This window comes from Hirundo rustica, chromosome Z (genome assembly GCF_015227805.2).
Source record: "Hirundo rustica isolate bHirRus1 chromosome Z, bHirRus1.pri.v3, whole genome shotgun sequence".
NCBI classification, from domain to species: Eukaryota; Metazoa; Chordata; class Aves; order Passeriformes; family Hirundinidae; genus Hirundo; species Hirundo rustica.
The window spans coordinates 28730231-28750627 of record NC_053488.1 but is presented as its reverse complement, the minus strand read 5'-3'; the positions used below and the strand labels follow the sequence as shown (position 1 = coordinate 28750627).

Here is a 20397-nt window from a genome sequence, read left to right as displayed (position 1 = left end):
TATACTAAAATATATAAAGTAGAAATAGTTAATCTAAAACACTGTTTTGGAAACCTACATTTAGTTAATATTTAATATACTTTGCATCGTTCTACCTCAATCTTATATTCCACAGACTACAGTATTGCTACTAATGTCAATATCAAAAATTAAAAATAATTAATTTAAAATTTTGTTTGTTTAGAAGCTCAACTTACTGCTTTAACACATTATTACCAAAAAATTTCAGAACAATTTCTCAAGCAAATGAAGTGGTGCAAAGCCTGCTCATAAATACAAAATTCCTTCAAACTCAAGGATTCCCACCCACACATTGCAGGCTCTAGAGCTCCTAGAGAAGGGACAAAAAACCACCCAAATTAACTTGAAAAAAAACCCACCCTTAATGCCCTCTCCCCAGTTCAGGATAAGTTTCAAGTCCTCAGTCATGAACTTCTCAATAACAAATCTCTACTATAAGTGCAGATCTGAAATTTTGTGCACAACTACTACTCCATTTGAAATAAAATAAATCAAACTTCAATGGGAGCTGTCCACCAGCTCTATTTAGAGAAATTCTACATACACAGGAAATATTTTTTTAAATTTTTTTTAAAAAAGTTGAAAAATCCAACAGTAAAAATTTGGCTATACGGTTTCTTTTTTCTTATGTAGAAAGGATGTATATTCTTATATAGAAATTATATACTTCTAAGGAGAAGACATTAATATTTCACAAGACATGAAAAACATCATTACTGCCAATGGGTTTCCTATACCCAACTGAAAAGTGTTATAGATATTTTAGTAATTTTTTTTCTTGGTTGCCATATTGAACTTGCTTTCTTTGATTCCAAGCTTCTTCAAGAAATTCTTGGTTTATACAAACCAAATAACAATATGTGATGTCCTCAAAATAGTATCAGGAGCACTTACTCATCATACTTGATATGATAAATAGCTTCTTCATCAGTGTCCATACAGTCTGAGTAAGATGTGGAAGGTGTACTGTCCGAATTATTTGCATTTTCTCTAGAATGGTCTTGATTTAAGTTTCCATTAGTCCTTTTGTAAGTGTTACCACTCTTCCCTTGAGCTTTACTACTCTTATGTCCCTTTGTTGCTCGGGTAACATTTTCTATATGAGCTTCAAACCAGGCTCCAATGTTGGTATCACGGGCATCCACCAGTTCATTTATCTAAAAGGAAAATTCAATAATGAATTTATGCTTATTTTATGAAATACCAATTAAGAAAAAAATAAGTAAGACAACTTACTATGCTACTGCTTAACTTTGTTATCAGTAAAACAATCAATTATAATAAGTAGTTGCAAGATAAAGTAATATCCCATCATAAATACTTTTATTTGCACTTTCAGTATTTTATTACTCTTCCTTCATTAAATTCTAGTATAAATATAATTTATATGTCATTTTAAAAAGCAACTTTTAGTTTTCCCCTTCAAATCTGAAAATTAGCTTGCTCTCTTTCATTGTCCTTTCCTCTTGTTTCACCAAATGTTCTTTATGGCTATGAAGAGCATATGAAATACTAACTCAAAACCAAAGGGTTTATAGACCTTCCTGAGCCTCCAACATGGAATTATTATTTAATTTCTACCTTTCTGTCCTTTGAGATTTTTTTAATCATTAAAGACTCAAGGACAGATAGGAAACAATCTAACAAGGTTGCCACTGCAGTCAGCCAAAATACTATGACTGCAAGAAATTAAACTCATCTCCAGAATTTCTCCCCCCTGAACTCAGAGTATTACTGGTATTAAGCAACCAAACCATTTTACTATTCTAAATCATGTATTATTTTCTCGAGTGTTCAGATAATAAACTGATGTTCCTTTAATAATACTGATAACACTGAAAGAAAAGATTTAAAAACCACTTCAAACACCAACTATAAAAAAATTATTACAACAGAACTACTGCAGATAAAAAATCTTTAATGCAGATATGTATATATAAAAATACATATATGGTTTAAGCTACAGTCTTTGTCAGGTACCAACACTGTGCCTGACAGATACTTATTCTCACACTCCAAAGGCTAGTTTCTAAAATCTGAATAATCTTACTGCATTTTCACAGCAGCAAAACTCAGTAAGTTTTAGTATTTAGAGTGAAGTAATCCTTAAGTATCTGAAAGAAGAACTGACAGCAGTTTGAGCTAACAAATTTATCCCATTAAAGGAATACTTCCTGTTTCACTCCTGCCATTCCTCCTTTTCAGATAACTTTCCAAACGTAATGTTTTGTTCTTATGCATGTTTAAAATACGAAAGCGTATTTTTATTTTTACTTTATTAGAATCTACAGTATTCAAAGTACAGCTTACTACCAGGACGACAATTTCAGCCACATGATAAACAAATCAGAGAAGAACAGCCTTATTTTAAAACCATCGATCTATTTTAAATATAAACAGTGCATTCTGGCACTTCTAGAAGGAACCTTCATGAAGACATCCCTTCATGAAGGTGCTTTACTTCCTCTTCTCCAGAACACAGCTGAATGAGACACACACTATTATAGATTCCCCATCTGCTGCTACTTCTTGCAACCAATTACAGAAGTGCCAAAGAAGCCGTATCAGCCAAAACCCATCATATCCAGATCCAGAACAACAAAAAATTTGAAAAATAATAATAAAACAATATATCAATGCAAACTCCCTTAATCATTCCTCTATAATACATGCACATGTAATTTAATTTGAATAATTACACAACATACTTCCCACATTTACAAAGAGTAAGAGCAAATAATTATTACCACAGACTTCTGAGGAGCATAATAGAACTATTTCTTGTATGTGGTGTTTGGTTTAAGAACCGTTTCATTAGTAGCTATTTGTGAACAGTATTAAACAAACACTGATTTTAATTACAGATTCCATTTGTTTGGGTTTTATTCCAAGCTGTGTTCTTGGCTAAAATGTTTTTACTGCACTGTTTTTTGAAAGAAAACTTGACCATGTGAGAATCAGAAAATGAAACACACACATGCTTCTGAATGACCTTTGTTTTTTCTAACATCATTCCTGCATGGCCAAACCACTGTTACTATAACTGCTCTCTTGCAACTCATCCTGTTATTCCTCTTTTTGACCATTGCTTAGCCAAGGTGGTGCTGTTCATTCATGCCAAGTACATCTTGGGATGGCAGCCCAGTTCTTAGACCAGACACCACTAACAATACCTAGTAATAAGGAACAAGAGCTGTACATAAATCCATCCATTACCAGTCCTTCAGAGCCCATGGAACTGTGTCAGACGTCAGGTACAACTGCGATATAAAACCAGCTAAAGCATTCTGATTTACATAATATACAATGACCACACAGAGGAACTCTGTTTAAATTACAATTTTAACCAATTAACAGCATTTTAATTATTATTAACTTTTATTTCCAATATCAACTCTACCATTTTAATAGCTTTTTTAATTGCAGGTTCCATACTGACTAACTTTCCTTTTGGTAGCTGAACTCAAAAAAACAGAGCAGGGCACAGAGGTTTGGACTATCCACAGCATGGAGTAAGTAACAGGTATCTTGTTGAGTCTAGCTCTGGATGAAGATCCAGTAAGGACAAAGACTTTGCTCAGACAGAGTAAGCTTTAAGAAAACATTTCTTCCGGTAAGTACCCTACTCCTTATTGTTTGACAACAAAACGCAAACCCACTAAATATATCCCCCTATTTAGCCACCTAACGTACCTCAGTTTATTAGGTCCTAGGCCTTTTTTACCAACTTCTATTAAATAAGTTTACAAGCTTTGAACTACAATACTGGGTAAAAATATATTCTTCAAAGTTTTCAAATACTATAATTAGAAATCCTCTATATACATTCATACTGGTATCTATAAACTGCAAACAGTGAAATGACAATATCCTTAATTTTTACCTAGACATATTGAAAACATTGTTGACTGAGAAAGTAATGAAGGAGAAAGTGTTAGGTCTCTACAATGAGACACCACAAAAATTTCAGATGACTTGACAAAAAGTTTCCTTGAGTATACTTGCCAATATCACCATTCTCTGTTATATTTTCTGATTTAATCCTGAACAAAACAGCTAAGAAACTACTTAATATTTAACATATTGAAATCTAACAATCTTGAAAAAGAAACATTTTAGTATTCTTTGCCTCAGATCAGTCTATCTGCTGTGTTCTCCCATCTCCCCATCATTCTCCCCATCCTTTCTTTCATTATCTTTTACACTCATTGATTAACTGTAAAGCATCGGAACTGAAGAACTGGAGTTCTTCCCATTGTAATAAATGCACATAAAAGAAAATGGAAGCACACAAGCCTGCGTCTCCATATTCAAGCTATTGATTTTGTGACGCCCTGATTCCTCAGAGAATCAACAGAACTCTAACTGAAGTTGCCTTGTATACAGATGGCAGCCTCTGTCACATTAAGGCTACAGAAATTTGGCAGAGAATCAACCTCCTGCTGTTCCAGCTGGTCTTCAGAGGTCAGAGGGCTGGGTGCCACTGGGCTTGATTTCTGATTAATTCAGCATTAGGTCTGGTTGTGTTCAGTAACGTCCACAATCCAGACGCACCAACAGTGCAGTTTATTGAAGCAACAGGAGATGGGATCTGGATTGCCAGTGAGCAATGCACTAACCACAGAGTATTAATATGTGTCATGACAGAAAGTAATAGTAACAGAGATCTGTTAGCACTATAAATACATATATTTATATATGTTAATAAATACTCATATATACAAATAAATATCCATATATGTTAATACATATTCAGCTGTAATAATAAATATTCCCAAACATTAATAAATATTCCTCTGTGTGTATAAATATTCCTGGGTCTGCTCCAGCGCAACTGGGGGGCACAAAGCCACTTAAATGTGCCTTTTCTGGAGAGGCACTGTCCATCAAACTACCCCAAGCAAGCAGAGGTGTTTTCCCTCTCTGTCTTTCATCCCCAAAATACCCCTTCTATATTCAAATTTTTGGTCCTACTCAAAAGGAACAATTTCATGTTACAGATGGGCTTGTGGTAACTGTGGTCTTCCACAGACAAGTTCTCTTTTCATCTGCATACCTAGGTGTGTGAAAATTACTACGCAAATAGGACTTTATGAAGATCTTAGTAACTTTTGCTCAAAATTTACAGTTGATATAAAAGATAAAAGAAATAATTTGGTCCATCTGCTGAGGTGGCAGTAAAGGCTCTCTGACTCATAGTCTCTGTGCACATCCGTATGTCCATAAAGAAAACGGACTTTTAGCAATATACATGGTGAAGGGGAAGTGAGGATAATGCCTGGTGCCAGTGTTCCTCTGTACCCTACTGAAATAACACAAGGCCATGTGGCCTCTGCTTCACTCCAGCCATCATTCCATCCTGAGACCTTGCTTGAGCCAGGTGCAAGATAAGCCAGAGAGGGGCCAAGCTCATGGTTTTTTCAGCTAGATCTGTCAATTCTTCAAGAACTCAAGGCAACACTGTAGCAAGTCTGCCCATTTACAGCAACCTCAACTTCCTTTTCCTTCTCCCTAAGTGTCAACATTTCCAGCAAAATAATTACTGTTATAGCTATGTCTTATCTAAGAGAAACCCCCAAAGAGGAGGTGAAAGGCTATCATGCCCTACAGATAGATATACATAGATATATTCATACACATATTTTCTACTAAATATTCAATAAGCTAGCAATCTGGAAACTGCCTCTTTTCTGATTAAATTAAACTTCTGGTAGTCTGAAGTAATCCTTCATGACAGTACTGAAAAGTTCAACAAGGTACAAAACTAAATTAATACTAGGTATGCAATTCCTAAAGAACTTATATTAAAAAAGGTATCATTACAAAATATATAGCTTAAAGAAACTGTGCATTTCCACAATTTGTCTAGTTCTAATGAAGGACTGAAACATTAGTACTAAAACAATTATTTGGCAAGCTTGAAGAAAAAAGAAGGGAAAAAGCTATACTTTACCACATTTTTTTTTATTAACTTCTTTGTCCGCAAGAAAGCATTTGTTTCACAGCTACTTCAAGAATGTGTTTTGAAGAACATAGTGTGTCAGAGTTTAAGATCTCTCCTGAGAAGTGAGCATGGTACAAGAGACATGCTCATGACTCTCCAAGAGCCCACTTAAATAATATAAATTTCACTTAAGCCAAATTGGGGAATAATAAAAGAAAGCAACGAGGATACAGTCTTTGATACAATAAAACAATACTTTTCTAAAAACAGAACTAAGTTCATAGGAGCGAGGCAAGCTTTTGAAGTTTGTACATACCTTGTACAACCCAATGCCAGGATCAATGAGAAACGAACGAGATGACGTAGATGGCTGACTGGGTGATCCACTGTTTGTTTTTTTGATTTTGTTCTTGCAGTTGGAAACAGCAGAGGGATTGACTTCTCCATCCTGATCTGTCACAGATGCAGTGGTAGGAGCTTCAGAATCAGAACGTATCAAAAGCTGAACTATGTCATTTAGTCCAACATTGTAGTCAAATAAAGTATGTCCATCTTCTAGCTGTCAAAAAGAAATGTGCACTTGTAAAAATCTACCTTAAGGCAGCTAAGTAGTTTTTAAATCTTCTTTTCATAGACAATAATTGCATAGACCAGAAAAGACAAGCCATATCTTACTGATCAATAAAAACCTTTGTCTTGAGTATATGAAAAAACAAACTCCTCAAGCTAACTGTGGCCATAATTTCATTCAATGAAAATCAGTGGAAGGCTTAAAACTAGAAACAGACATCCTTACAGACTGATGTTCCCTACCTAAGATTAAGCTGAGAAACACCAAAAAATTACAAGTTGTGCACTAGGAAAATTCAAGAAGCAGTACTCCTGTTTTGCTCAGTAAACACTCTTAATGACCTACAGCACATTTCAAGCAGAGATCTGATTCACCTGAAAGTATAATGAATTGCTTTGAAATAGCAAAATTAGCATTAGTTACACTTTAATTCACACTGCAGTGGGAGAAAAAAATGAATGACTAAAAAACTCATGTCTTTTGAAACTATTCTAGCAAAAAAAAAAGTTATCTACACTTTTTTTCAAGAATAGGTGTTATTTTCAACACCAGTTGATGTTTCCTAAATATTTTCAAACAGAACGGCTTTCATGAGCTTATGGGCAGTATCCGTACAACAAAAAAATGGGGAAAGGAACAGAAAAGAAAAAAAAGGAGCACCTCTCCAGTTTCTCACTAACAGTTTTCTCTAACATTCAAACAATCTCAGGATAGACAAATTAAAATCCAAATTTCTTTCTCCATCCCCTCTGCTTTTTCAAAACAACTCTAAAGGGCAGGGGACAGTTATAAACAGAAGCTGAGAGTCAAGCAATGAACCAGTTCTTCTTCCATGAACTTAATATCTTGCAAAAAAAAAAAAATTCTCCTTACTGCTGATAACTACTGTAACGACAACTGGGACATGTAAATATGGGCATTCATAGTATGAGTCAAAGGAATTGAAGCTGATACAGCTGTATGATCAACAGTTACACAAAAGAACCTTACTCAGCTGCCCATTTTCTAACCTGTTCAACACACAGCACACAAAACCATACTGAAGATTTCCATGCTGCAACTATTAAAGCAAGGCAAGTCTTAAAGCAGAAATCTCCAGTAACTGTTATCATCCAGGTGATTACCAACACCACCTCATATGCCTGGGCCTTTAGGCTTAGTGCTTCATACTGAGAAGCAAGACATGGCATAAGTTCCTACACTTTTGACAACTCTTTCACAACGGCCATTAGAAGTGTTCTTGCAACCCTATGACAATCCAGATTTGGGGGCTTTTCACACCACAAGCATTTTCACTGTTAATAAGCTTAAAGCATTATTCTTATATTCAAAGTACAAATAAACTCAAAACAAAGACACATAATGTTACTACAAAAACACACTGGAGGGGATATCCACGTTGATACTGCTTCTGATCACTACTCCAGGTTACATTTAAGATTAAACCCCTCCCAAGTGATTTTTCTTGCTTGCAAAATGGTTAAAAAGTTCAGCAGTACATCCGCAAAACAGACCAATTCTGAATTAATGAATAAATTGGACGTTACTGAAGACACATAACTTCTCCGTATTTCTGTTCCAACTGGACTGTACAGGCTGTGGTGGAGATTACAGTGTAGTTCCTACAATCCTGTGGTCTGAGGTAATCTGAAAGCTAATGTGCTGGAGAAAAAAATATTATAACTTTGTTCCTGGTAGACCAAAGGTATGTAAACAACATGTAGATGAGAGCTTTGCTCTCCTGCCATTGTTCCTGCTCTCTCAGCACAGGTGCTGTGCAGGCTGACAGAAAAATATTTTGAGGTACTTCCATTTAAAATTTAAAGTTAACTCAGTAAAGCAGTAAATCTGAAAACGCTGAATTCTCTACTACAGCTAGGTTAATGTCCTGTGTCTAGTCTTCGCAATCTATTCTTCAGTTATGACTGCAGATTAAGTTATATTATTGATCCACAAATAAGTCCTCCCTATTAGCATGAAACATAAAAAACACCTCAACTTAAAAAAAAAAAAAAAAAAAAAAAAAGGGGGGGGGGGGGGGGGAAGTACTCTGTCCAGGAGTATATTTAACATACACAGAAAAAAAAGACATAACAGGGCTAGGCCTTGAGTAAGAAGCTGTCTTCACTAACAAACACACACACACACACCACCATGCCCAGACTACCTATTCCTGTACAGCAGTAAGAGACTCTCTGCAGGCATTCAAAACGTACCCAGACATGTTCCTACTAACCTGTTCGAAGCTGCCCTGCCTTGGTGAGTGTGGACTGGATTAGACTAGATCATCTCCAGAGGTCCCTTCCAACCCTAAATACTCTGTCATTGGCGAAGTCAGCTTTGATGAACATGAACTAAATGGTCAGCCAAATAAAATGATGACTGCAAAGTTGTCTAATTTACAGAATAAATTCATTAAAAAATACACTATTAAATGGTTGAGAAAGTGGTTGGATGGTGGCATTCAGAGGGTAGTGGTCAATGGCTCAAAATCCAAATGTTATTTAATGAATCTTCATTAATCTTCCATAATCCAACAATGGGATTGAATACACTCTCAGCAAGTTTGCAGATGACACCAAACTGATTGGTGCAATTATCAGACCTGGAGGATGGAATGTCCAGAGGGACCTGGACGGGCTGGAGAAGTGGGTCCTGGGGAATCTCATGAGGTTTAACAAGATCAAGTGCAAGGTACTGCACCTAAGTCAGGGCGATCCCACGGTATCAGCACAGGCTGGGGATGAACAGATCAGAGCAGCCCTGCTGATAAGGACTTGGGGGTGCTGGTGGAGGAGAGGCTGGACATGACCCTGCCATGAGCTCTCACAGCTCAGAAAGCCAAACGTGTCCTGGGCTGCATCCAAAGCAGCATGGGCAGCAGGGCCAGGGAGGGGATTCTGCCCCCCTGCTCTGCTCTGGTGAGACCCCACCTGCAGTGATGCATTCAGCTCTGGAGTCCCCAGCACAGGAAAAACATGGAACTGTTGGAGCCAGTCTGGAGGAGGCCAAAAACATGATTGGAGGGATGGAGATGGAGCAGCTCTCCTATGAGGAAATTAAGATTTTTAAACCTGAAGAAGGCTTAAGGGTCCCCTAATTGCGACCTTCCAGTTCCAAAGGGACCTTACAAGAAAGATGGAGAGGAATCTTTTACAAGGGCATGTAGTAACAGAACAAGAGGCAATGGCTACAAACCTGAAAGAGAACAGGTTCAAATTATATATTAGGAAGAAATTCTTTTCAGTGAGGGTAGTGAGACACTGTAACAGGTTGCCCAGAGAAGCTGTGGATACCCCATTCTTGGAAGTGTTCAGGGAGAGGTTGGATGAGGCTGTAAGCAATCTAGTCTGTGAAAGGTGTCCCTGTCCATGACAGGGCACTTGGAACAAGATGGTCTTTATAGTCCATTCAAACCCAAACCATTCTATGAGTCTATGTTCTACCTAAGTGATTGTGGTTTGTTTTTTCCCTGCTGTTTTTATAATTTATACTCATTGCAGGAATATTTCATGGCATCAGATTATTCTGTGACTAGTGAGGCTACACTTAAGTCTCAAAGCACAGTAAAAGATGGAAGATTACTATAAGCACACTTCACATGAGACAGGTTGTAATGTCTGGCAACGTGATAGGCAACTCTAAGAGCTCCTGTATGGACAAGAAGTATGTTACTTATGTACTGTATACATTTAAACCTAGCTGATACACTGCAACAATATCTGCTTCTAGAAACAAAGTAGAGTATCAGAGAAACTCAACCAGAGAGACTCAACCAGAGTCAATCACATGCTTTTTGATTTGCGAGAACTGATCTGGGAATCTGCAAATATACCTATGCCTAGTATTACTTTATGACTGACAACTGAAATCCTTGTTTCAAAGTAACAAAGTTGTAAAACACTGATTAAAGAAATCCACTTCACACAAGAGAGTAGAACTATATGACGGTTCTTCTTGAATTACAGTAGACAATTTTATCCCATTCTCTTGCATAAAGTCGCTAAGAAGATTCTCTAAAAATATATTTGTCTGGACAGCACATAAGGAAAAGAAAGAAAAATTACATGTTGAATAAGCATTTAAGGTCGCTTCTCATTCATAAGTTTATATATGCAAATAAGAAACAAAATTAATTACACAAGTATCAGATAATCAATCTACTTCAACTCAGCTATGATTTCTTAATGGGTGACTAGAACATGTACCAGAACAAAAACAACTGAACAGACAATTTCATTTATGAAATGTTACTAGCTCTTCTGATCCTACTGTTGTAAGAAAAAGATGCATTTGTTTCCTTAGCAGTAGATTTCACTTTCAGTTTCAATTCCTCTTAAAGACTAGCATGCTTCAATAGCCTTTAAGGCTTCATTAACATATTATGAATAAAATGACACAAAAGAGCAACTAGCTTTACTGTATCTAACACTCTATCACTATTCTAAATACATGTAAGTTGATAAACAGATTACATCTTTCAAATGCATTTTCATCATCATGTATTACAGACACTAATTTCAAAATAGTCCTAGAGAAGGATTTTATAAATACTTAAACATAACACAGCGCTACGCTTACGCTACTACACAAGAGCAGCCACAGTAATGCAATACTGGAATTGATACCTACCTGCTATCACAGTTAGAAGAACTTGAAACATCAAGCCACAAATTACTTTAAAAGTATGTTTAAAAATTACTTTAGAAGCTGCACTTACATGAACATGAATAATCATGCAGACTGTGGTATGATACTGGCATTACACGGGTAAAAAAAAATTGCTTAACAATTAATTTACCAATTATTATCACAATAATTACAAGTCCCAGTTAGAAGGGCAGCTCCTTATGGCTTCTAAAGCATGTAGAGAGACCACTCAAGAAAGCATGCAATAACTTTAAATCTTTTTGTGCTCTCCAAGAGTGGGGAGACCTTCATCCAACCATTCCATTTGACAGTCAAGACCTTCAACCGTTTATGAAAGTGTGCCTTTAAGCATCTTCTGAGGTTTTCTTTTCCAAGAAATGTGCCTGTATCTAGCAATACAGATGAAATAAACTATAATTAATGCAGATGAGGTCTATAATTAACAAAGTACATTGAAAAGTTAAGAGACATCAGTCTTATTCTGCACAGGTATTACAAGAACCTGGCAAATTTAACAGGCAATGCGTAAGGGTAAAGATCTTCAAGCTCAAGTTCAGTAAAAACTCCCTTGATTAAGAGTTTTTTAGGAGTTATCCAGAGGCTCTTAGTCTGAAGAAATCAAGAACCTGTAACTTCCAGCTGAGTACTTACTGAAAGAAAGCAAAGTGGACTTCAGAACTTCATGCATTTTCCATGAAGTCTGAAGAAATCAAGAACCTGTAACTTCCAGCTGAGTACTTACTGAAAAAAAGCAAAGTGGACTTCAGAACTTCATGCATTTTCCATCTTAAGATTGATGTACAAACCTAATTTTTCCTGCCTGAAGCAGGCTGTTGGAACTAAATTCACAGAAGCATTCAAACATATCTCTAACCAGCACCTAATAACTGAAAACCCAAGTACACCAAATAACTGAAAACTCAACTCAACTGAAACTCAGCTTTTCAGCATGTAATAGTGAATTTTGGGCAATGGGATTGGCTCAGGACAAAAACAATTCAATAACCTTTACCACCCAGCACTGGCTCCTTAGTTTACAGACTTCAGCCATTCTCAAAGTGTGCTAAGTTTGCTTATATTTTCAAAGCTGAAAGAGAGCCTGACCAGTATTTTTAATTTCACAATGGATTCTATTCAAAAGAATGCTTAAGAACTTTGGTACCTTTAAATACATGTATTAACCACATTCAGAGTAGTAGGCACATGGTCAGGTTTTTACGGTACTTGTGTAGTGACACTGTTTCACATGGAAGTACACTTGTCTCAGGTACAACAGAGACAAAAGCTAAATAAAGGGGGAATCTAGTAGCCATCCGCTTAAGAAAGTTACTGTCTTTATAGATTTAGTATAGACTGTCTCCAAGTGTATGCAACCTCAAGAGATCCACTTACTCCTCAAGCAAACCTAGTTTTAACAGTATTTGTTACAGGTTCCATACAGTCTGCTCTGTCAAAAAATATTTTGTCTGGTGATCCTTCTACTCAGACATATCACATTCTTCTGACACATGGGGCAGTTTTGATGTAAGTGATGTTTCTTAACACGTATCAGTAACTGCTGAATGTCCAAAATATTTCCAGCCCTGAACAATGAAACTCTTCAAACAATCCATTATATTAAGAGGATAAGAAGGCAAATATCTTTCAGCTGAGACCGCACATCTACGAGGTTTACAAGCTCCTTCTCACATGTCTACAGAAGACCACTTCTGACACTTGAGCTTCGGCTCTCTTCACATTTAACTGAGATTTTTACATATATACTCTGCAGTCATGAACATACTCTGATCAAACTGATTTTACTCTGGTATTCCCACAAGTTTTCTCCTAACTCTCCCGTCCTTATTGCTGCTGGCATTTTTAGCAGAGGTCCAAATAGAAACCAAATAACTACACCTACAAGTCTTACACAAAACCTAACTTACTATACAGATTTATTTCCCTAAATAGGAAATAACTTCTATTGTGCTTGAAAAAAAATACCAAAGAAACCATGGGTCACCCTCAGAAATTAAAAAAGAAACCCTAGGTCAGACTTCCTAGTGCTTTTTGTCTGATTTGCGTTCCATGGCTTGCTGTCAAAAAACAGATGCAAATGACAGATCATTCCCTCATCTCAAGACAGAGAATTTAGTCATCAGTTAAAAAGATTAAAATCATTGCTTTTTCTTTGCTCTCTCTTAGAGAAACACAGAAGGTGAATTATCTGGACAACCAACTCCGACAGGCTCTAGACCCATATTAATCCGAAACAGAATACAGACAGACCATGTTTTGTAACACAGTAACCAAAGAAGTTATTCGTGTCTGGAGAGGGGTCCAAATTAGACTCAGTTCTGTCAATTTTCTGCAACAAGACTCATACTTCAAAGCAGCCTACAAGAACCTTTGAAGATGTGATGCCACCAAAAATCCAGGTCACACCAACTATACAGAATCTTGTTGCTGACACAGTCTGCAATTACACATCAATCTCGGCATAAACATAATGATAAATGTACATTAGTCATCTTCCTACTCAATCAACAAGACTAGGTTTCTCTGAGGAGACACTGACACTTTTCCCAAAGCTCTGTACCTAAAATTAGGAACAAAAGCCTACATTCTCCAATAGGTTTAACACCTTTTCTAAAAAACTATTTGCGAAGTGTATAGGTGGAATCAACATATTTCACCTTTTGGTCTGAAATAAATACAATCCAAAATACATTCCAGTGTACAAGATTAGTACCAATACAAAAACAGCTGAAAGTTAAGAGCTGAAAGAAAAAGACTTCTTGACTTTATCAGAAAATCATGGTGAAGGCAGCTATGTTCAGCCTCAACTAATGACTTCAGGGGGTTCAAATCTGCACCTTTTCCAAGTTAAGCTTTTTAAAAAGTAGTTCACATTTTGAAGATTATTCATTCCTTTGTTACAGAGATACAGAAAAAAAAAAGTTAATTTATATATGGTAGTTTCTTCTTGGATGAAACTTAAAATCCCATTAAAGAAACATTTACTCATTAACTTCTAGATGGAAGTTAAAACAGCAAGGTTTCTCTTCTAAGGAGCCTTTTAATTAAGTAAGTACAAGTTCATGGTGTCTTCTGGATGCTCTTTGGGATTATTTGATACTGTAATTAAAAATTTTTTTTAAAAGCATGTCAAAATATAAAGCTGCACAGAGATCCTCAGCAGCATGGAAAGAACCATCCATCCATGCTGATTAGATGAGAAGGGTCAAGTACCTCCTGTATGATGGTATAGGCTTCTATAGCAAAGGCAACTGAAGTTCTGCAACAGTGGTGCCAGTGAGAGCAAATGGCTATCTGCAGCTTGTGAGGACACCTGTAATGAAGAACTGGTTATTATCTCAAGCTTCCATAATCAACAACAAAAATCTAAAAACCACATCAAAAACCCCAATAACCAACTACATTTTTACATCATTTTACAGTTAAATCATTTGGAGGAGGTATTTAATTAATAGCTTTTAAAGAAGAGAATCCTCTCCTAACTTCTATCTGTATTATTGATATCAACATATTATCATGGAAAATCCTCATCATCTAGTTGTCAGTTTGTGAAGTTATCGTCTCAAAAAATGTAAATTTTCTAAGAGCTTCCAGATTAATTAAAAAAAATACATGTACTAAACTATCCTAACTAAATTATGCAAATATGTGCAGTGTGACTCTTGGGGATGACCTGTGCATGATTGTTATAAATACGATAGACCAAATTCGATAAATCAAAATTTGGAATTTTATTGAGACAAAATTACAGTCTCGGACAGCCACAATTAAAAGGACAGCGTCGAGCCCGGGGTCAGCGCCGGGTGAACAACGATAACACATTCTGCCAGTCTGTTATCCCCCAAGTTCACACTTCTGGCTTGCAGCAGCCTCTTTTTATACACTGGATCGCTGAGAGAAACTCGGGATTTCGACGGTTCTTCCTCCAAGGCATCTTCATTAAACATTCATGTTCCAGTTCTAAGAGTTTGAATAGGGCGGAGGAGGAGGACAATGCCGTTAATGGCTGTGGCCAGGTGTGGTGTGGAGATGTTAATTTCAGGAGGAGACAGTCCAGATATCGATCTGATGTAATCATCTGTGTCTCCGGCTCTCATCCCCTTTTTCCATTGTCATTGTTCTTCTTCTAATGTTTCCTGGCAGAGGCAGTTTTTTGGTCTCCCTTTCTGGTAATTCCAATCATTTTTCTTTCGTGTCCCTCCCATGTCTTTCAGGCAAGAGAAATTCCTGTGCCTTTTCTGAGCTACTTTTCTCTGAGTTAACTCTTAACATACGGGATTAAAACAGAAACTTATCCTTACAGAGATTGTATTACATTTTATATCTTTTAACACAAATTAACTTTAGGACATATACCACAATCCCCCCCCTTCTAATTTCACCTATTTAAATCGTGTTTTGGTTATAGTCTTTTTTCTCTCTCAGGATAAAAAAGCCTCTTAACCACTTGCTTATTCAGATAGCATTTCTCCCGAAGCTTCATTCCAATAGGTTTTCTCTACACCTCCTTCTTGTATTCGAGCCTCAAATTTTGCAAGCACTTCAGCAGCCTTACTCTTTTTCTCATTTAATTTCATGATTTTTGAGTCTGCATTAGTTTTACTTAGCCCTCCTGAGGCCATCTCAGGGTCTACAGGAAGTGTTGCCACTTGCATTCCCTGGACTACTGTGTCAATCAATCTAATGAGACAGGGTATCAAACAAGGTAAGAAGATTAACCCAGCTACTGAACACAGAATAAAAAATCCCACTTTCTTCCACCAATCTCCTGCCCCAAACAATTGATCCCACCAGGAGGCTTGAAGTATAGAATTCCATTTCTGCACAGGAACATGGGCCACCTTTTTGATTTCAGCTGCTAAATCTCTTAATTGTTTCTCCATAGTCGTTAATTTCTATGCAACACTCTGAGTCATTGAATTTTCCACACACACACCCTTCCTCTGCTAACAAACAGTCTAGGGCTATTCTGTTTTGGTACACGAACGCCCTCATTTGTGAGTGCTGTCGGGCTAAAAGTTCTAGTGCAACTGAAGTGTGATTTGAAATTATTTTTACTACAGCTTGTAGTCTAATCAGCCGGTTCAGCAAGTATACTGGGGTTTGGTAGCCCCAGCTCCCATCTTGAGCCCACATGGCGGGGCCATAATATTCTATGATGCGCTCTGAAGGCCATTCCTCCTCCCCCCATCGCTGATTTCCTCCTGCCTGTTCTCTTTTTATCTCCTGTCTTTTCCGGCTGAGAGTCTCATACAAAGGAGCCCCTAGTAGGTTACTGCCAGTTCTGGGGAGTGTGAAGAAGGAAGGTCTAATCATCCCTAGGATACAGGATCCTTTCCACTTTCGGGGTAATTTGCTGTAAGCCTTTTTCCCACAGATCCAGTAAATCCCACTTGGGGCCCTCCACTTGATGTTTATGTTTTCTGGCTTCTCCCAGAATTCCTTAAGGTCAGTCAGTGAGTAGTAAGGGTTAGCATTGGTTAATCTATGCCAGCATAGTCCAATTGCCTCTATCCAATTACATCCTTCTTCTCTTTTCTTTCCCCAATACCCATTGGGTGGTTCGGGTTGCCACATTTTGGACTTGTTGTTAGAATTCACAGTTAAGGTGGATAGACATGGGGTATAACCTACTATTTAACTATATGCGTTCCCTTCCCTCCTAATACAAATGGTCCCTATTATCCTTTCATCTAATGTCCATCCCTCTGGCTGCGTCATTGTTTTTAGGATTTTGTTATCCCACCTCAGAAGTTGTTCAGGGGCCAAACTTTCCCCTTTCCAGGGCCATCTCTCTGCTGATTTTAGTCCCCCACAGTTCCAACAGTTAGCTAGTCCTAATTCTGTAGCAATCTCTTGTACTAAATCCAGGAAGAGGTTTTTGCTAGAGGCAGATAAACTCCAATCACTAGATTGTTTTTCTAGCTGTTCATATTGTTTACTAAGTGTCCTCATCCTTTCTTGTTCCATTTTTTTTCTTTTGGCTTCTAACTCCTGCCTCTTGAGCTCCAAGGCTAGCTGTTGTATCTTATTCTCTGGGTCTAACCCTTCCTCATCCTTAGAGAAACAGAATACTTTTTCCAATTTTAAACATACCCTCTCATCATTTTCACTTAATAAATCCAGTAATATGGGTCCTCCGCTCAGAGAAGCTGTCTGAAGTTTCTTATTCTGTCCCACCCAATACGTTTTCCCGTTTAGGGTGCACATTTCTAGTTTTTTCTTATCATAACACAATTGGTTAACTTGTACATATCCCACAAAAGTAGATTCCCTTTTACCCCCAAGCCATACAGTTTTATTACATTCTTTACAGGTGGGGATTAAAGGCAAGTTATGTAGCTCTCTCTTTTTCCTGGACATTGCCGTCGGATCATTGGTTTTATTTCTTTGGAGCCCGCTATTAAATTTGCAATCCCCTCCCCCTTGCAATGTGGGACAGTCTGCTCGTACCCTGGATTTTAAGACCTGGTTCCCGGTAGGTTCTGATTGAACCTTCGGTGGGTCAGTTCCCTTCCCCATTCTCTCCTTGGGGTTGGGGAGGCCATTCGTGGGGTACACGGCTAGGCTCAGGATCACCAGGGTTACCCATAGGCGTATCCCTCTGCCCAACCCTTCGCCCCTTGGGGTGCCATCAGCGGCGGGGTAAACCATCTTCTTGGCAGCAGGGATATTCTTCCGGGCTCCTGTGGGTGCTCCTTTGAGCATACCGTCTTTTGTACTGTTCCCACTTGGCTATTTTTACCTGGTCAGCTAAGCAGGGTACTTTCACTGTTTTCCTACACTCAATTACAAGTGGTTCCGCCCTTCTATTCAATCCTCCCCTTATCCCGTTTGTGTAGTAATGGAACCACTCAGAAGAATCCAATTCAAAAAGGCCCGACTCTGTGGCAATGTATAGGAAAAGGTTTGTAAGCCTGTTCTCTTCCTCTAAGCACTGTTCACATAAACTCCAAGGTCTGGCTCCCCAGTAACAATGAGCTACCCAAATCTGTTTACAATACACGCACTTAAAGTGAATAAATGGATGGCAGGGACACCCTGCTTGGTTACAACTTATCCGATAAGCGCTGGTCATTGGGTTTTCCGGTGGATCTTTAGCTTCAGATCTCCCGGAGCTGAGGTGACTTCCCACTGCGGAGAGTTGCTTTGCTGTTCAATTCTTTTCACGTGAGATGAGTGGGTCCAGCCTTTTTCTGCTGTTCTCACAGCCGTGCCAGTGGTGAGGGGAACGAGAAAAGGTCCCTCCCAGTGCGGTGACAATGGGGCCTCTTTCCACGTCTTGATTAGCACCTGGTCTCCTGGTTGGATTTTGTTAATGGCGAATCCTAGAGGTGTACTCTGGGCTATTAGTCCGCGTTTTCGGAGTTCCTGTAAATTTTTATTAATTAAAACAAGATAAGACTGGATCTGGCAATTTTCCATTCGAGGGTGTCCAGCTGGCATTCTATGCTCATATGGCATTCCATATAGCATTTCGAACGGGGATAAACCCGATCCTGAATGGGGTTGAGTCCTAATATTAAGAAGAGCTAAAGGAAGGCATTTCACCCATGACATTTTTGTTTCTAGCATAAGCTTTGATAATTGGGCTTTTAGGGTCTGATTCATTCTTTCTACTTGCCCTGAACTCTGGGGGTGCCAGGGAGTGTGATATTCCCATCTGATCCCTAGGGCCTCTGCCAAGTGTCTCGTGATTTTTGATGTGAAGTGGGTTCCTTGATCTGAATCTATGGAGTCAGGGATTCCGTACCTAGGGATTATTTCTTCCAGTAGCCTTCGTGCTACAGTCTGGGCTGTTGCCCTGGGGTTAGGGAATGCCTCCACCCAGTGGGTTAATTGATCCACTATCACTAGTAAATACCTATGTCTTCCAATTTTTGGTAATTCAGTAAAATCTACCTGAATGCTCCCAAAGGGGCGGTATGCTAAGGGACATCCTCCTGGTATATTTTGTCTGATTCTAGATTTATTCATTTTCTGGCATACCATGCAACTTGGAACTTCCTTTTTGCTAGTTCAAAAATTCCCTTGAATCCAAAAAATTTTAGGAACTGTTCTGCTAATGCTTGGGTTCCCCAATGGGTTTGAGAATATAATCTTTTCAGTATTGTTCGGGCATATGCCTTTGGAACTAATTCTCGACCATCAGATAGTCTCCATTTCCGTTCCTCCAATGTTCCCCCTATCTTTTTGAACTCCTCAATTTCTTTTTCTGTAGGATGAGGGGGAAATTCCTGGGGACTGTCTGTGGGGCTTTCAGGGATGTTAAGGGTAAGAAGAGCTGCCCTTCTGGCCTCCTGATCAGCTAAGTTATTGCCCCTCATTCTGAATTGTAATCCTGCTTGATGTCCTTTCACATATACCACTGCAATAGCTTTTGGTTCTCTTATAGCTTTTAAGATTTGTCTTATTAAATCCTCGTGTACCAAACTTTTCCCCCGAGTGTTTATTAATCCCCTTTCTTCCTAAATTTTTCCAAAAGTTGCACCACCCCAAACGCGTACTTGGAGTCAGTAAAAATGGTTCCTACCTTTCCTTTTAACTCTTTCAGAGCTTGTAATACTGCAAACAATTCACATGCCTGAGCTGACCAAGAAGCACTTAGGGGGCCTGATTTGATTACTTCTCCTGTTTTCCCATCTATGATGGCATAACCCGATTTTCTTTTCCCTTCTATGACTCTGGCTGACCTATCTACAAACTATTTTTCCCCCTCTTCTAGTTCCTCATCTTCTAGGTCTTCTCCTACTTTTGTCTGCAATTCTATCATGTCAGAACAATTATGGATAAGCCTGCCCGGTGCTTCCCCAAAGAGAAATCCTGCTGGATTGCTTGCTTGTGTAGTCTTTAATTCTAATTCTGGAGCATGGATAACAATAGCCTCATACTTTAAAAGCCTTGCATCAGTAAGCCATTTTTCGGCTTTTTGTTGTAAAATAGGTCTCACATTATGTGGGGTGTAAACTATGAGGGGAGCCCCAAAGGTGATCTTTTTGGCTTCTTCTACCAATAGGGCCATGGCCACTATAGCCTGCAAACATGTGGGCCATCCCCTACTTACAGGGTCCAGTAACTTTGAGATGTAGCCTACAGGTTTTCTGTCTCCAGCCCACTCTTGTGTTAAAACCCCATGAGCTGTATGATTGCTTACATCCACAAATAATTGGAACTTCTTGTTTATGTCAGGGAG

At 38.2% G+C, this 20397-nt stretch overlaps 1 protein-coding gene across 5 annotated transcripts in view; it reads right to left on the bottom strand.

Annotated features, from left to right (window-relative positions):
- Positions 1 to 20397, bottom strand: part of UHRF2 (ubiquitin like with PHD and ring finger domains 2) — a 90096-nt gene that overhangs the window by 59958 nt on the left and 9741 nt on the right. For all 5 annotated transcript variants that reach the window (XM_040089592.2, XM_040089593.2, XM_040089589.2 and 2 more), the window contains exons 2-3: positions 6282 to 6524; positions 916 to 1178 (exon numbers count right to left, since the gene is read on the bottom strand). In XM_040089592.2, the coding sequence (XP_039945526.1) occupies positions 916 to 1178; positions 6282 to 6524 (506 nt within the window). The remainder of the gene's footprint in view (positions 1 to 915; positions 1179 to 6281; positions 6525 to 20397) is intronic.